Source organism: Mastomys coucha, unplaced genomic scaffold (assembly GCF_008632895.1).
Source record: "Mastomys coucha isolate ucsf_1 unplaced genomic scaffold, UCSF_Mcou_1 pScaffold21, whole genome shotgun sequence".
In the NCBI taxonomy this organism is placed as follows: Eukaryota; Metazoa; Chordata; class Mammalia; order Rodentia; family Muridae; genus Mastomys; species Mastomys coucha.
Genome location: NW_022196904.1, coordinates 109941296 through 109958805, shown reverse-complemented (window position 1 = coordinate 109958805; position 17510 = coordinate 109941296). Strand labels below are relative to the sequence as shown.

The 17510-nt window shown below is 45.1% G+C and overlaps 1 protein-coding gene across 4 annotated transcripts in view; it reads right to left on the bottom strand.

Moving 5' to 3' along the window:
- Positions 1–7912: 7912 nt before the first annotated feature.
- Eef2k (eukaryotic elongation factor 2 kinase) overlaps positions 7913–17510 on the bottom strand; it is a 62099-nt gene continuing 52501 nt past the window's right edge. For 3 of the 4 annotated variants that reach the window (XM_031388145.1, XM_031388146.1, XM_031388147.1), the window contains 2 exons: positions 13651–13829; positions 7913–9461 (listed from right to left, as the gene is read on the bottom strand). In XM_031388145.1, coding sequence (XP_031244005.1) covers positions 9352–9461; positions 13651–13829 — 289 coding nt within the window. In that variant the 3' untranslated portion in view covers positions 7913–9351. The remainder of the gene's footprint in view (positions 9462–13650; positions 13830–17510) is intronic. The other variant, XM_031388144.1, reaches the window with a different exon arrangement.

The following is a 17510-nucleotide window of genomic DNA, read 5'->3' as shown; positions in this document are numbered from 1 at the left end:
TATACATATACATATATATATAATCTATTAATTGTTAATATTATTATCATTACTCCAGTGTAGCAGAGGATGGCCTAGTCGGTCATCAATGGGAGGAGAGGTCCTTGGTCCTGTGAAGGTTCTATGCCCCAGTGTAGGGGAATGCCAGGGCCAGGATGCCGGAGAGGGTAGGTTGGTGAGCAGGGGGAGGGGGGAGAGGACAGGGTTTTTTTGTTTGTTTGTTTGTTTTGTTTTGTTTTTTCAGAGGGGAGACAGGGAGAGGAGATATCGTTTGAAATGTAAATAAGGAAAATATCTAATAAAAAATATTATCATTAGTGTTCTCATGAAGCTCAGGCTGGCCTTGAACTTCATATAATAATGACTTTGACCTGACCCTCCCCTTCACCTGCTTTCTTTTGTGAGGGCTGCTTGAGATAGGTTTTTCTCTACGTAGCTCTGGCTGTCCTGGAACTCTCTACCTAGACCAGGTTGTTCTTGAACTCATAGAGATCCCCCTCCCTCTGCCTCTAAAGGCATGCACCAGTGCTCCCAGCTGGTTCTATGTGGTGCTGGGGATCAAGCCAAGGGCTTCATGTATGCTAGGCAAACAAGCAACTGAACTAAGTCTCCAGCCCTTAAGTTTTTAATTCTCTCTTTCTCTCTCTCTCCGAGATAGTGAGATAGGGTCTCGTTGTAGCCCTGGCTGCCCTGGAATATTCACTATGTAGACCAGGCTGGCTTCAAATTCAGAGATCCACCTGCCTCTGCCTCCTGAGTGCTGGGATTGGTGGCATGTGCCATTACACCTGGCTTTTAATTTAATGTTAGGAGTCAAAACTAGGGTCTTGTGTGTGCTAAGCAAGTACCCAACCACTGAGCTATATCCCCAACCACATACACTATTTTAAAATAAGTTTGTACATGAAAAAGTTTCATGGTGTGGATTTTTCTACTGCAGTTCTGTGTTGGCACTTTAAAGGTTTTGAGCCTGGTCTTATGTCTTCAAAAACAACAAATAGATTCCTGATTTTGGAGCACTATGGGTCCAGATTAGAGATGTTCATCCCAAATGTGGGAAGAAAAACAAGTAGATCTGACCCCTCAAATGCCTTAGAAAATATGAACAGTCTTCTGTTGCAGGCTTGGAAATATTCTGAAGTATGTTGAGTGTGTCAAGGTGGAAGAAAAGAAACCAAATCTTCTAGAAAGCCTCACTGTATAAAGAATTTAATGTGGGGAGCTGGAGAGATGGCTCAGCATTTAAGAGCACTGGCTACTCTTCCAGAGGACCAAGGTTCAATTCCCAAAACCCTTATCTTTTAAAAACCTCTAACTCCAGGTCCCGTGGATTTAACGCCCTCTTCTGACCTCTATAGGTATTGCACACACATAGTGCAGAAAAACATACGGTTCAAACACCCATACACGTGAAATAAACATATTTCTTTTCAGCAGGGTGTGGTAGCACATGCCTTTAATCCCAGCACTCAGGAGGCAAAGGAGGTAGGCAGATCTCCGTGAGTTCGAGGTCAGCCTGATCTACAAAGTGAGTTCTAAGTCAGCCAGGGCTGTTATACAGAGAAAAGAGAAACTGGGTCTCAAAATAAATAAATAAATAAATAAAATAAAATAAAATAAAATAAAGAATTCACTGTGAGCTGAGTGTGGTGATGCATATCTTTAATTCTAGCACTTAGAAAACATAGGCAGGTGCATTTGTGTGAGTTTCATGCTAGCCTGGTCTACACAGTGAGTTTTAGGATAGCCACAGCCAGGGAGATATACATGTATGTGTATGTATATGTGTATTCACATATGTATATAAAACAAAAACAAAAGGAAAATGCTGTAAAAGTAACATATATGGTGGACATACTGAGGAGATGGAATTGTCTATATGTCTAAGGAATTGTGTTGGCCAGAGAATATTTTTGAGACAGTCTCAGTAACCCAAGATGGCCTCAAATTCATAATCTTCTGGCCTAAGTATTCGGCATGCTGCAGTTACAAGCAAGAGCTCATATTTAACTGTGAATAAAGTTCCTGGAAGTACTCCACTTTCCACCGACCCCTGTGCAAGGGCAAGGCTGAGCAGAGTTTGGGATATTACAAGCCCAGAGCTATAGGATCTTTAGCCCTGTTAGTGGCCATATATGGCCTTCTTGTCTGTGAAGCAAACCCTTTGGGATATATACAAACAGATGCCTAACCCCTACCAACCAAAAGGCTACAAATGCTGAGAGAGAGAGAGAGAGAGAGAGAGAGAGAGAGAGAGAGAGAGAGAGAGAGAGAAAGGAGAGGGAGAGACAGACAGAGAGACAGAGACAGAGACAGAGGGGGAGAGAGAGAGAAAGAGAGAGAGAGAGAAAGGGGGAGGGGAGGAGAGGAGAGAGTGCATCTGGGGCCTAGAACAGACTTACCCTGCTTGTTTTAAGCCGTCTTAAAATGGCTTAAATATTTTCACCCATATATTTTGCAAGTTCCTTCTTCAAAGAATTCCTTTGCTCTGTACTACAAAAACTTCATCAAACTTATGTCAGCTTGAACTTGGGATGACTTATTTAGCCTCACATTAAACAATCTCTTGTCATACCCTTTGAGGTGAGAGTGAAGGGTTTGCCATGGATATAACTAATATCAAAATTGGTCCTTTAAGAATACAATATGCTGTTTGGCAGTGGTGGTGTACACTTTTAATCCTAGCACTTGGGAGGCAGAGGCAGGCAGATTTCTGAGTTCAAGGCCAGCCTGGTCTACAGAGTGAGTTCCAGGACAGCCAGGGCTATACAGGGAAACCCTGTCTTGAAAAAGAAAAAAAAAATACAATATGCCATTATAATCACAAATAATAAACAAAAAAATAAAATTAAACTTGTATCCCCAAATATTGATCATTTAGTTTATATTAAATGTGCAAAGCACTATACCTCATTCCTAATCCAGTTTCCTCTGAAATGCTTTCTTCTGCTATCTGCTCTTTCACACTCAATTGTTCTTAAATATCTATATATATGTACATACACACACACACACACACACACACACACACACACACACACACACACATATAAGATTTGGTGGGCTGGTGAGATGACTCATCAGTTAAGAGCACTGACTGCTCTTCCGAAGATCCTGAGTTCAAATCCCAGCAACCACATGGTGGCTCACAACCATCCGTAATGAGATCTGACGGCCTCTTCTAGTGTGTCTGAAGACAGCAACAGTGTACTTACATATAATAATAAATAAATCTTTAAAAAAAAAAGATTTGGCTTATGTATGTGTGTCTTGCATGTGTGTGTGTCTTGCATGTGTTGTCTTGCATGTGTGTGCATCATGCACGCCTGGGGCCCAGGAGAAGACATTGGATTCCATGGAACTGGACTTATAGATGGTCGTGAGCTGTCCACACAAGTGCTGGGAACTGAAGCTGGGTCCTCTGCAAAAGCAACAGGTGCCCTTAGCTGTTTAGCTCCTCAAATGTGACCTTCACATGCTGACCTTTAGCTGTCTGCTCAGATTGAAAATGGGGGGCTGGTGAGATGGCTCAGCGTGTAAGAGCACTGACTGCCCTTCCAGAGGTCCTGAGTTCAATTCCCAGCAACCACATGGTGGCTCACAACCATCCGATGCCATATTCTGGTGTGTCTGAAGTCAGTGACAGCATACTCACATACATGAAATAAATAAATGAATCTTAAAAAAAAAAAAGAAAAGAAAAGAAATGAAAGAAAATAGGACTCTAAGTTGTCTGGTCAGTTCTGTGAAGGGGAGGGTTGATGCCTGTGGTATTCCTGTGGGGTTTCACTAGGGACGGGTCTTGTGTTAATTTCAATTCACCCGATACCCTTAGTGGTTCCTACAGCTGCTTTCTGCCATTAAGTTCGAAGTTAAAAAAACAATGCCGGGCTGGCGAGATGGCTCAGTGGTTAAGAGCACCAACTGCTCTACTGAAGGTCCTGAGTTCAAATCCCAGCAACCACATGGTGGCTCACAACCATCCGTAAGATCTGACACTCTCTTCTGGAGTGTCTGAAGACAGCTACCGTGTACTTATATATAATAAATAAATAAATCTTAAAAAAAAAAAAAAAAAACAATGCCCGGGACACAGGAAAAGGCCTGCTGAAGCCTTTTTTATACTGACTCTGGAAATTTCTCTTTACTCCTCACAGCAAAGGACCTCCACTTTGTGGTGCCTGGTGTCCCAGGCTGCTGGAGGATGCGGAGGACACTGACCCACCCCCTTCAACACAAGGGCTACAGGCAAACCGGTCTTCTAATCGCGGTTCAATGATTCATTGTTCTTTTCCCTGATCTACCACTTTAGGTTTTCAGTCATTTTTTAAAGGTTGATTTTTTTTTTTTATTTTTTATTTTTTTGGTTTTTCGAGACAGGATTTCTCTGTATAGCTCTGGCTGTCCTGGAACTCACTCTGTAGACCAGGCTGGCCTCGAACTCAGAAATCCACCTGCCTCTGCCTCCCAAGTGCTGGTTTTAAAGGGTTTTTGAGACATCTTACTGTGTAGTTGAGGTTGGCCTTAAACTCAGAATCTCCCTGCTCCAGCTTCTCCAGTGCTAGGGTTACACAATGAACCCCCATACCTAGCCTGGGGTGGGGGGATTAGATCCAGAGTTCTTGGGTCTGCTGACATGTTGGCAGCCATGCATTTTCTTGTCTCCAGACTTTTGTTGTTGACTCCTTCGTCCTTGTCCTTATGGGCTTGTCCCCAAAACATATTAAAAGACAAAAACAAAAAACCAAACCAAACCTGTCAATTGGGGATATTAACTGTCATGCAGTTAAAACTCCAGTTTCCTAAAACCAAAACCAAACTCCTCTTATCTTGAATCCAAACGACACCAGACAGCTTTGAAGCTCTCCACGAGAAAGCACCAAATGCACAGGGTTTTCTCAGCTCATGACAAACCTGCGAGGGAATGGCTGCTGTCTTATAGAGGGACAAATCAAAAGCATCCACGGATTTTGTTTATTTTGTGTGCACTAGCGTTGCTTGCATGTATGTCTAGATGAGGATGTCAGATCCCCTGGAACTGGAGTTGCAGTTATGAGCTGCCATGTGGGTGCTGGGAGTTGAATCCAGGTTCTCTGAAATTAGCAGCCAGTGCTCCTAACCACAGAGCCGTCTCTCCAGCTCCTCCATCCACTTATTTTAATCTAAAGCAAACTGATAGCATTTAAGGGCCAGGTCCGGAAGGTTTTCTTTATTAGAATTTATTACAGATGTTAAAAATCAATGGGTATCACATTAAGATGTTTGTCTACTATGAAAACCCAGCATGGAACAACATTGGGCCCACACTGCGGGTGATGGAACTCATGTTGAAGGTGAGCATGCCTGCTCTTTGATCCATGCACGCTGTGGCTCACTTCAGCCTCCATGTAGACACATACTTCCCCCATTTCTTGATTTGTATGTTTTTTATAGGGAGGGGGAATGTGTGGATTTGAGACAGTTTAGAAAAACCCAAACTGAAGGGAAAGAGACGCTAGACGCGGATATACACACAATTTCACCCACACTGCAGCCTTGGGGAGGTCAGAGGCAAAATGTAAGGAAGAGGCACAGATCCAAGCAGTGAATGGACACATTTGTCCTCCCGACTCCTTGATTCACATCGATCTCAAGCTGCATATGCCTGTGCAAACATTTGTGAATCTGCAAACCATACTTACTGATACCAAGATGCTGGGATGACAGACAGCACGGACAGATGGGGAAATCACTAAGCAGCCAAGGCAGCTCACCTGTCCGGTTAGTCCAGGGTGCAGGGAGCAGGATTATTCTGAAGCAGTGAGTCTGCGAATGTTTCTCTTTTTTTACACCCATAAAGCTTGTAGTTTTATTTGCAGTGCTGGGGCCCAAATCCAGGACCTTGACTGTATGCTAGGCACATACTCACTCCAATCCTATCTCATTTAAATTTCTCTAAAACCTGTTGCAAAATGGAATGCACCATCACATTACAATAAATGCTTTCGTTCCCACAGTCCTCAAGAAGCAGCAGCTCTCTGGCCCCTAGCTCCAGCTCAGCCTCTAGGGAGCAGCACCACTGAAGCCTGGTTTCTCTTTGAGATGAAAGTACACATATCAACTCTGCTAATCTAGGTTATTACCTGCTTCGAGCCCTGGAAGACAGAATTGATAAGAGTCTCCCTGCTGGGGAGCTCAATCCTGTCTGTCGCCTTGTTCTTGTCACGCCCAGCATATATGGAAAGGGAAGACGCCCTGACCAGCTTCTGAAGGTAGAAGACTAGATTTAGAAGGAGAAATAGCCATTTCTGCAGGAAAGCCTCAGTACCTTGCAAGTTGATATAATTTTAAAGACTGAATTTCAGTCTGTAACTCAGGCGTAACTGGAAGTCATGATGTAGCCCAAGCTGGCATGGAACTCACGTGACCCTTCTTCCACCTCAGTCCCGCCCCCCAAGTGCTGTGCTGAGATTACAGGTTTGAACTACATTTTTTTTTTATGATTTATTTTTATTTTATATTCATTGGCATTTTGTCTGGATGTTTGTGTGAGAGTATCGGATCCCTTAGAACTGGAGTTACAGACAGGTGTGGGCTGCCATGTGGTTGCTGGGAATTGAACCTGGGTCTTTTTTTTTTTTTTTTTTTGGTTTTTCGAGACAGGGTTTCTCTCTGTAACTCCGGCTGTCCTGGTACTCACTATGTAGACCAGGCTGGCCTCGAACTCGGAAATCCGCCTGCCTCCGCCTCCCAAGTGCTAGGATTAAAGGCGTGCGCCACCACCGCCCGGCTGAACCTGGGTCTTAAGGCAGAGCAGCAAATGCACTTAACCACTGAGTCATCTCTCCAGTCCCCAGAACTTTTTCTTTTTGAGACACAGTCTTAGTAAATAGTCCAGGCTGGCTCCAAACTCACAATCCTGCCACAGCCAGCCTCCAAGTGCCAATATTACACAGCAGGCTCTCAAAGCTCCCTTTTCATTTGCAAGGGTCCTAAAGAAGCATTTGCTTAGCTGTGCCCCAGACTGTCCCAGCCTCCCGGAGGCGAAAGAGCCCACTTCCTCACATTAAGGCCAGGTGGGTGGGGGAGCTTCAGGCCCGAGGCTTTAAGTGATCCAGACAAGGACTAATCAATGGGTAAAGGATGTGAGTTTGTAATTCCAGAATTAGGAAGGATAAGACAGACAGATCTCTGGAGTTCACCGGACAGCCAGCATTGCATATTTGGCAAGTTCTAGGCCTGTGAGAGACTCAATGGAAAAAGGTGGCCAGCTCCTGAGGAACAAAACACTGAGGTTGTCTGTTGACACACACACACACACACACACACACACACACACACACCATGACTTATATGACAGGTACTCTAAGAGATTATGTCACAATAAATTGCTTCTTATGTTTAACATATACACTATGTTAGAACACCCATAGGACAATGCAAGCCAGCTACTGTTCTGGCACTAAAAAAAAAAAAAGAAAGAAAAAGAAAAAAGAAAAATGGACAAGAGCCAACCTGTCATAGAGAATCAGATGTTACAGCTTCAAACGCAAACCCGGGGATTTTGTAATTTGCAGGTGGATAGAAGGAGTTTTCTTTTCTTTTCTTTTCTTTTTTTGAGACAGGGTTTCTCTGTGTAGCCCAGGCTATCCTGGAACTCACTCTGAAGACCAGGCTGGCCTCGAACTCAGAAATCCACCTGTCTCTGCCTCCCAAGGGCTGGGATTAAAGGCGTGTGCCACCACTGCCTGGCTTTAGAAGGAGTTTTCAAGGGTAGTTTTTGCTATTTAATTTCTCTTACAGTTGTGTGTGTGTGGGGAGGGGCTCTCTTGTGACACACCACACAAGTGAAGATCAGAAGATAATTTGCAGGAGTTCATTCCCTGCTTCCACATGTGGGTCCCAAGAACAGAACTCAGATTGTCGGGCAAGGTTCGGCAGGAACTTCATCCATGAGTCATCTACCGGGCTCTTTTTGTTGTTTGTTTTTGGGGGCAGGGTCTCATTACATAGCCCAGGCTGGCCACAAACTTTGCTAGGATTACAGATGTATACCACAGCTCCCAGCCTCCAAGGTTAATGACTCTGATTTTTCCTCAAAGGACATATATTCTAGACTTTACAATCTAATGCTTCTACAAGTTTTTGACTGGGCAGACTCAACAGTGAAATCCTTAAAAGGCCTGTTTTAGCCACCAGGTGAGAATGGCTTGCATGTCCCATTCTGCTGTTCTGTTTTCTAAACAAAGATAGAGTTGGTCCATGGATCAAAATGGGCCATTTCCCTGTGGCTGAAATCACACTCCCATTAAATCCCAACTCCTTTTAAAGAGAAAGCTCATCAAAGTCCCAGACTGACCCTGGGGAAATGCCCAGACCCAGTCAGTGTTTACACTCCTGTCCCTTCATTCCCACACATCTTAGACAAATCCCCAGGGGCTGCAGCTGGAAGCCGCTTGCTGCAGATGACCTAGAGTCAAGTAAGTAAAACCTAGTTTCAAGAAAAAATGTCAAAGACAGCAGCTGAGGGCAGAGCCCACGAAACATCACATTGAGAAATGGCCACGGAATTCTGAACAAGGATGCTTTAGTCTCATAGTAGATGTGGCCATGGGGTGCAGAGGGCACTTCTGTTTGGAGGAAAGTCGCCCAGCTCCTAAGCCATGGTCTTACTGTGAAAGCTTTGAGGTACAGCTGCTTCCACATCCCCCAATGCAGGACTCGGAGGTAGTAAATATGCATGTATAAAGGCCAAACCTGTTTTGTAAAATTTATAGTAGATAGGAGGTCTTTAAAAAAAAAATGGAATTTAGATGGATGCCAAGAAATCACGTGCCCAGTGGAAGGACATTAGGTGAAAGAGTTATATAAATATCTCCCCCAGCAAGAAGGAGCCTGGGTATTGAACCATCTCACATCCACTGGAGGAAAAAAAAAATATCACATACCCCTCTCAAAATTAAAAGAAAGACCCATCGTGGAAAGTTAATAGAAAGGTCTCTGTTCTCCATTTGGATTCCCAGCACGTGGCCTGGAGACCCTGAGATGTGAGTCCTGCCTGCAAAGGCTGGCGAGAGAAGCCCTGATATTGTCTGCTCATTCAGACAGAAAGATACTTGCTTACATCTCAGGACCAAAAAAGAAAAATGGGGAAAAATTTTCCTGCATCTTCAATCCCTTACTCCCCCAAAATACCACCCTTAAAAGAGCAGTTATAATGTCTCTGCCAGTTGCAAAGACTGTCAAGAGTCAAAAAAAATGGAATACAAAAGTGAATTTATACCATAACAAAACTACTTCTCCCCTCCCAAAAGAAATGAGTCCCACCCCCCACCCCCAGCCCTTCTCCTTGGCAGTGATCCTGTGGGACAGTTATTCCTCCATCTGGGCCCAGGCCTCTTCAGCCTTCTCGTAGTACTGGTTGGCTAGCCGGCCCTTCATGGCTTCCATTGCTGCCTCGGCCGCCTGGGTATACAAGTCTCCTGAAAGAGAGCAGAGTAGGGGACAAAGCGTTGAGCCACTTATCTCCATCAAGCTAGCAAACTTCATCCCACCCCAAAGGGCATCTGAGGTTTCTATAGCAACACAAGCTGTACGGTATAATCCAAGTCTCTGGGGGTAGCATATGATGAAAGCCAGAGCACTCTTCTACTCTCTGGTGCTGCTGTGGGACTCAAGAGCTTGCCTGCTCCCACTGAGCCACACCCCCTCCCTGAAAAGGAATTTGTTGTCCAAGGCAACCAGTCTAAATGATAGCTCAAAACTGAAAAGATAGGGACTAGAGAGATGGCTTAGCAGTTAAGAGAGCTTGCTTGCCTTTAAGAGGACCCAAGCTCAGTCCCCAGTATCCTCATGGGGCAGCTCACAACTACCTGTAACTCCAGTTACAGCTGGGGATCCACACCCTCTTCTGCACTCCATGGGATTATATACACACTTGCCATACATTCACACATACATACATAAAAATAATAAAAAGTTTAAAGTTTTAAAAACTCTAATGTGTCCATCAGATTATAGCAGATAAAACATGGTACATTCACTGAGTGGCATATTATTTAGTAATACAAGAATAACAGTAATAAAAGAGAATAGTTATAAGATAATAGAATAAAAGTAATAAAAGAGTGACAACAGAAAAGAAATCCATGCGCAAAGACGATGGCTGTCAGATTGATTTCCTGAGTTCAGTCCCTAGGACGGACATGGTGGCCGGAGAGACAAATCCTCACAAGTTGTCCTCTGATCGCCAATGTGCACACCCACAGGTGATAAAAATATTTCTTATATAGAAGGAATGAGCCAGGAAAGGTAGTGAGTGCTGCAATTACAGGTTAGGCTGAGATATGTTTATAACCAGCTAGATTACACAAAGTTTTGTCTCAAAACAGAGACGAGGATGTGAGATGCTAAGTAAAGGAAGCCAGACACGAAAGGCCACATATTTTGTGATCCTAGTTGTAAACTGAGTCCTGAACAGGCCAATTCTTTTTTGATACAGGGTTTCTCTGTTTAGCCCTGGCTGTCCTGGAACTCACTCTGTAGATCAGGCTGACCTTGAAAGAAATCCAGCTGCCTCTGTCTCTCAAGTGCTGGGATTAAAGGCGAGTACTACCACTGCCAGCAAGGCCATTTCTTACTGACAAAGAGTGGATCAGTGATTTGGGGGGAGGGGTTGCAGATACTAGAAGTGCTAACTAGTACAGGATGTCTTTTAGGGTATGAGGTTGTATAAAGTTTGACAAAGTGATGGGAGATGAAATATTATGAAAACTTCAGCCTCATTTTTAAAACTGCAAAACCTGTCCATAAATTCTAATGTATTCTAATTGCCCTTCACTGGGGGGAGGGTGTTTCCAGGATCCACCAAGCATAGCAAAATCTGCTCAAGTCAGAGAGTGTCCTATTTATGTATGGCCTATGCATCTTCTCCTCTTTACTCTAATCAATTACTTGGACAGCCAAACGCAATGCAGGTGCCATGTATGGAGATGTGCTATGCTCTCTAGAGAATGTTGTGGCTCGAATGGAATGTCCCCCATGGGCTCACAGCTTGAACATCCATCCTCAGCTGGTGATGCTCTCTGGGAAGGGTACAGAGCATTTAGGAAGAAGAGCCTTACAGGAGGAAGTATGTCAGCTTCGAGGTTTTATGGCCTGCCCCACTTCCTGTTTTCCCTCTCTGCTTCCTGTGTGGATGACATCAGATCATCTTGCTTCCCAACTACTGGGACAGTCTCTGGCTCTTGATGCCAAGCCTCCCACCATGGTGAACTATAAGCCAAAATCACTTCTGGACACATAAACCAAAATAAATCCTTTCTTCTTTAAGTTGTTTTTGTCAGGGCAGCCTACCACAGCAATGGAAATGTAACAAATATGAAGAAGGATAGCAGGAAAAGTCTATGTTTAATTGAATACAGATGCAAATAGTTTTGCCTTTTGGGGGCAGGGTCTATGTAGCCCAGACTGGCCTGAAGCTTGGAATCTCCATCAGCCCCCTCAGGGCTGGTTTACAGGTGTGCACCATCATAACAAGCTTTACAAGTACAATTTAAAAGATTCCTCCTTTGGGGGAGGCTGGGGAGACGGTTCATCAGGTAAAGGCACTTGCTGCCGAGCTTGATGGCCTCATGTTGATCACTGGGACCCACATGATAGAAAGAAAGAACTGACTCCTATACACTACCCTCTGGTTCTCACACATGTGCTGTGGTGTATACATGTATATGGAAACACACAAAATAAGTAATAGGTATGGATGCAAAATCTGTGGTTGGGAGGACTGACTGAATTTTTTTTTATTTGTTTTTTGAGACAGGGTTTCTCTGTGTAGCCTTGGCTGTCCTGGAACTCACTCTGAGTTCTGGCCTTGAACTTAGAAATCTGCCTGCCTCTGCCTCCCAAGTGCTGGGATTAAAGGTGTGAGTCACTGACTGTATTCTTATTTAATTTATGTATACATAAATTATTATATTTTGATGAGAGAAGCCCTTGTCTACCTCTCCCCTGCCCCCTTATTTTGTTTAAATATTGGGGGAGGGGGGTATGTGCCATGGTGTAGGTGTGAGGTCAGAGGACAATTCTGTGGAGTCACTTCTCCCCTTCCACCTTTACATGGGTTCTGATGATCAAACTTAGGTTGCCAGCATGACCTCAGACCCCTTACTTTTTGTTGTCTCCTTATTTTCTTGAGGCAGGGTCTCTCTCCCATTGAACCTGGAGCTTGCTATTTCAGCTACACTGGCTGGCCACCCCCACCCCCCCACGATCCACTTCTCGTTGGCAGGCCAAGGCTGGGATAATAGATATAAATATCACATCCTGCTCTCCCCATAACAGTCCCCAAAACAGGGCTTCTCTGTGAAGCTTTGGCTGTCCTGGAATTCTATTTGCAGACCAGGTTGGCTTTGAACTCAGGGACCCGCTTGCCTACCTCCTGAGTGCTAGAATTAAAGGTGTGTACCATCACTGCCTGGCCCACACCCTGTATTTTTATGTGGGTTTTGGTATCCAAATTCAGGTCCTCATACTTGAGCTCCTGCCTATAATGTTATCACATGGGAGGGGCAGTCAAAAAGATCAGAAGTCCAAGGTCACTCTTAGCTACACAGTGAGTTTGAGATCCACTGGCCCACATGAGACTCCATCTCTGAATGAATGAATGAATGAATGAGTGAATGAAGAAAGAAAGAAAGAAAGAAAGAAAGAAAGAAAGAAAGAAAGAAAGAAAGAAAGAAAGGAACAAACAAACAAAGAATTAAGATTTAAAAAGGTGTGGGACCGGGAAACTGGTGCAGGAGTTAATAGCAAGGGACCAGAGTTGCGTTCCTAGCACTCACATAAGCTAGCTCCCAACCATCTCTAACTCCAGCTTCACGGGATCAGACAGGTTCTTCCAGCCTCCTCAGGTATCTCTCTGTCTACCCTCCTCTACTTCACTGCCACAAGCCTGAAACAATAAAGTAAATCTTGCTAGTCATAGTGATGCATACCTCAAATCTGCTCTTAGGAGGCAGGTGGATCTCTGGCCAGCCTGATTTATACAGTGAACTCCAGGCCAGCCAAGGCTGTATAATCACACTGAACCAAAGGAAAAAAAAATCAAGGCTGGAGAGATGGCTCAGCAGTTAGAGCATCTGCTGCTCTTGCAGAGAACCCCAGTTTAATTCCCCAAAACCACGTGGCAGCTCTCAACCACCTGATAACTCCAGTTCCAGGGGATCCAACTCTCTTCTGGCCTCTAAGGGTACTAGGCAAACATGTGTAGGTAAACACTCATATATATGTGTGTGTGTGTGTGTATATACACATACATATAATATAGCAAAGTAAAATTAAGATTTATTTATTTAATTTATATGAGTACACTGTAGCTGTCTTCAGACACACCAGAAGAGGGAGTCAGATCATACTGCAGATGGTTGTGAGCCACCATGTGGTTGCTGGGAATTGAACTCAGGACCTCTGGAAGAGCAGTCAGTGCTCTAAACCACTGAGCCATCTCTCCAGCCCACAAAGTAAAATTAAAATGTTCATCTACATCCCAGGTTCTTAGAGTCCCCTACTGTGGAAAGCAATTTATGTGGTAACCTGTCCTAATCCCAGTGGGATGAGAACTATAGACCTTCACCAGCCCTACCCTGCTTCAGGGAAGGTCTTGGGCCTCACCTGATCTTTGGGGGTTCTTATCCAATCCAAATCCCCCGGTGAGCAGCATCTCCGCCTCCCTGGCCAGCAGTGCATACTGGGGCTCGTCCTGTATCCCATCGTATTCCCCGCCTTCATCGCAGTCCGTCGTCTCCAGGGCCGTATTGTACCAGTGCAAGGCTTCTGACCAGTCTTGACACCTTGCCAGGAGACAGGAGGGGAGAAGAATATTACCATGGCAATGGGGTGGGAAGGCAGAGGACCACTGAGCTGGAAGAGCAAGCCTGGGATCCCAGAGGGACCACTACCTCTGAGCTACAAACTATAGTACCAAAGGCCACCACATCTAAGCAATACCTTCGTACTGTAGACTTTTTATGTTTATGGTTTTTTTTTTTGAATTTGGATTTATGTGTCCCTGAATTCATACATAGGTGTACATGGAGGCTAAAAGGGACCAGATCCCCTGGGGCTGGAGGTACATGTGGTTGTGAATATTGCGTGCTGGGAACCAAACTCGGGTCCTCTGGAAGAACAGGAAGTACTCTTAATCTCTGTGTAAACTCTCTAACCCCAGTTTCTTCCTTCCCTTTTCTCCTTTCGGGGTTTTCAAGACAGGGTTTCTCTGTGTAGCCCTGGCAGTCCTGGAATTTGCTCCATAGGCTAGGCTGGCATTAAAATCAGAGATCTCCCTGCCTCTACCTCCTAAGTGCTGACATCAAAGGCATGTGCTGCCACCGCCTGGCCTCAGTTTCTGTATTGTTAAGGGATCTTCCCTTAACAAAGCTGGTACAGAATCACAGCTCTTTCACCGATGAAGGAGAATACCTTGAGGAAGGGTAACATTGGTCTAGGACTGTACCGAGGTATCCTGTGGCCTAGCTATTGCAGAGCCCGTGACCCTGCTATGCTGCCCTGAGAGGCAGAAAGGGTGGTAGGTGAGGGGCAATGCTGAAGCCTCTGGAACAGCGGTTCTCAATCTTCCTAATGCTGTGACCCTTTAATGCAGTTCTTCGTGTTGTCATGATGCCCAACCATAAAATTACTCTTGTTGTCACTTCATAACCGTAATTTTGCTACTGTTATGAATTGTAAATGTCTGTGTTTTCCGATGATCTTAGGTGGCCCCTGTGAAAGAGTCATTCAACTACAAAGGGGTTGTGACCCACAGTTGTGAGAACTCCTGCTCTAGAACCATCTGAACTAACAGAAATAAGCCAGACCCCTATTTCTTTATCTGGTAACAAGGCCTATGTAGGCTAGCCTTGCCTGTGAGAGCCATGCTTTTACCTCAGTCTCCCAAGGACTAGGACTTCTGGATCTACCACCAGTCAGCCAGCCCTGCTAGGCTCTGCCCCCCTAGGCTCTGCCCTGCTAGGCTCTGCCCCGCTAGGCTCTGGCCCCCTAGGCTCTGCCCCGCTAGGCTCTGCCTGGGCCGGCTGGCCCTGTTCTCCACTGCACATGGAGACTGTATTACTGGATCTCCAGCTCCTTAATCTACAGTAACACACATAAGCCAAACTGCCAAGGGGACACTTAAGTCCCAGCTAAGGCTTCACAACACACACCATAGAGCTGACAGACCCAGCTGGCTGCTTCTCTCTGGGTGTCACCTGTCTGAGGGATTGTTTACTGTACATTGTCAAAAGGCAGAGAGAGTCTGACAGACAGAAGGGCTACAGCATCCTGAAGTGTGCCAAGAACAGTGGCTCTAGATGACTTTCTTCCTGACTGCCTGGCCTTGGCTTCCTCCACCCTCTACTCTATGCCAGCTTAACCCCTTCCATGCCAGATCTGCAATCCTCCCAAGCCAGTACCTGCCTGCCCCTGAACCTTTGTTGTCTCGAACCTGGAACATCTCTTCCCCAGCTCTGTCCATACCAGAGTTTGCATCCTTCCAGCTAAATCACCCTTCTAAGATGCTGTCTGCAAATATTTAGCTTCCTATTACTGTGACTGGCCATCGATTCCTTGTCTTGTTGGTTTTGTGGCCTTATTTCATCAGAATATGAGCCTTAAGAAGGAAAGAGCCTTGTGTGTCATTTACTGCTATGCTTCCAGGACCTGGCCAGGAACAAAGACTCCATGAAGGTGTGTTGGTTGACTAAATAAATGCAAGCATTCAGCTGGCAAGCCCGATGTCTAGGAGGTAACCTTGGTTCTACTTAGTCTTTCACATAAAGTTGATTACTCAGCATGTAGGTGACTTCAGGCAAGTCTCTCCATTTCTCAGAACAGCTGGTTAGTCATCCACACAATCCACAACCTGTCATGTCCGTGCTACTCATCCTGAGAAGCAGTGAGCCAGGCCCTGCACTCTGCACCAAGAGGAGGCGTGAGGGAGTCCTCGGTGACACCTTGGTGACATCAGATCACCCTTTCAAAGTGCTCTCCAAGAGCATTTGCTACTGCAGACACCTGGCACAGAGAGGCCAGATGTCACATGCCAAAGTTTTTGACTCTATGTCTGGGTTTCTTTGGAACCCCAGTCAAGAAAAAGTCCTCTGTGTGTGTGTGTGTGTGTACACATGCGTGTGTGCATGCATGTGTGCATGTGTTGGCCAGCAGACAACCATGGTGTGGTTCCTCAGGTATTGGCTATGTGTGTGCATGGATGATTCGTGTGCATGTGATTGTGTGTATGAAGAAAGCCAGATGGTGAAGGCCAAATGAGTGTCCTTCTGCAGGTGCTATCTACTTTGGTGTTTTGTTCTGTTTTTTCCTTTTGAGACAAGGTCTATCACTAACCTGAACCTTGTGAAGAAACCCAGAGATCTACCAATTTCCATTCAGAGTTTTCTGAATGTGTTCTAGGGCATCAAATTCAATTCCTCATGTCCAAGTCAAACAATTTACTGATCAAGCTATCTCTCCAGCCCAGGAGATGAATTCCTGACACTACAGAGACAGTCCCTGCTCAGTTATCACAGCATGGACATACAGAAAAAGGAAGTATTCTTCTCCTTCCCTTCTAGAAGGTCTTGGAAGGCTCCTGTGGGATCCACAGAGAACCAGCAATGAGTCCCATTATGAGATCAATTCTATCACTGACTTCTGCTCTTGGATTCAATGATCTCTCATGCCACACCAAGGAGCCAAGAGGAAGCCAGACACCTTCCGTTCCTCACACTGCAGAAACCGGCCCCAGCATTTCAGCCTGAAGGTTGCATGAGGAATACTGACAGTTGGTTTGCTGCACCTTCATGAGCCTCAGAAACACTAGGGAAATGTACCCAGAGCTTCCTCCTTCTGTCTCACTCTTTTTAGTCAGGAAATATAAAGAAGACCGTGATAGAGCTCAGTGTCAGAGTACTGCCAGAGAGGCCCTCAGTTTAATAGCTAATGCTGCATCATAAGAATGCAATCAAAGCAAGTGCTGAGAGACAGTCTTGTGCACTGTGTATTCAGATGCTGATTTCTGTGCCCACATATCTGGTTGCAGGGCAGACAATGGCATTGTCAAGCATCTCCTGTCTCAATGGTATACAAAGACTGTTCTCCATCACCTACGATTGGTTAATAAAGAGTTGATCAGCCAATAGCTGAGCAGGAGAAGAGGAGGCAGAACTTCTGATTCCAGTGAGAGGGTCTCTAGTGGGGACCAGAGGGAGAGAGGCAACTCCCCATGAGGTTACCAGGAGAATTGCCATGAGGACATGGATGGAACAGGAGCAGCCAGAGAGGGACTAAGATGTCAGGTAACAGGACACGTGGCTGAGTAGTAGGTAGCAGAGTAAGATTAGAATAGATGTGAACCCTGCCCAGCTACAGTGCAAGAAGCTTATTAATAAATATACTAGGTCTCCAGAGCAAGGGTGGGTGTAGAAAAGCCCCACACTTTTACAAACGAGCAGAAAAAGGCAGTCAAAAGTCACCCCACA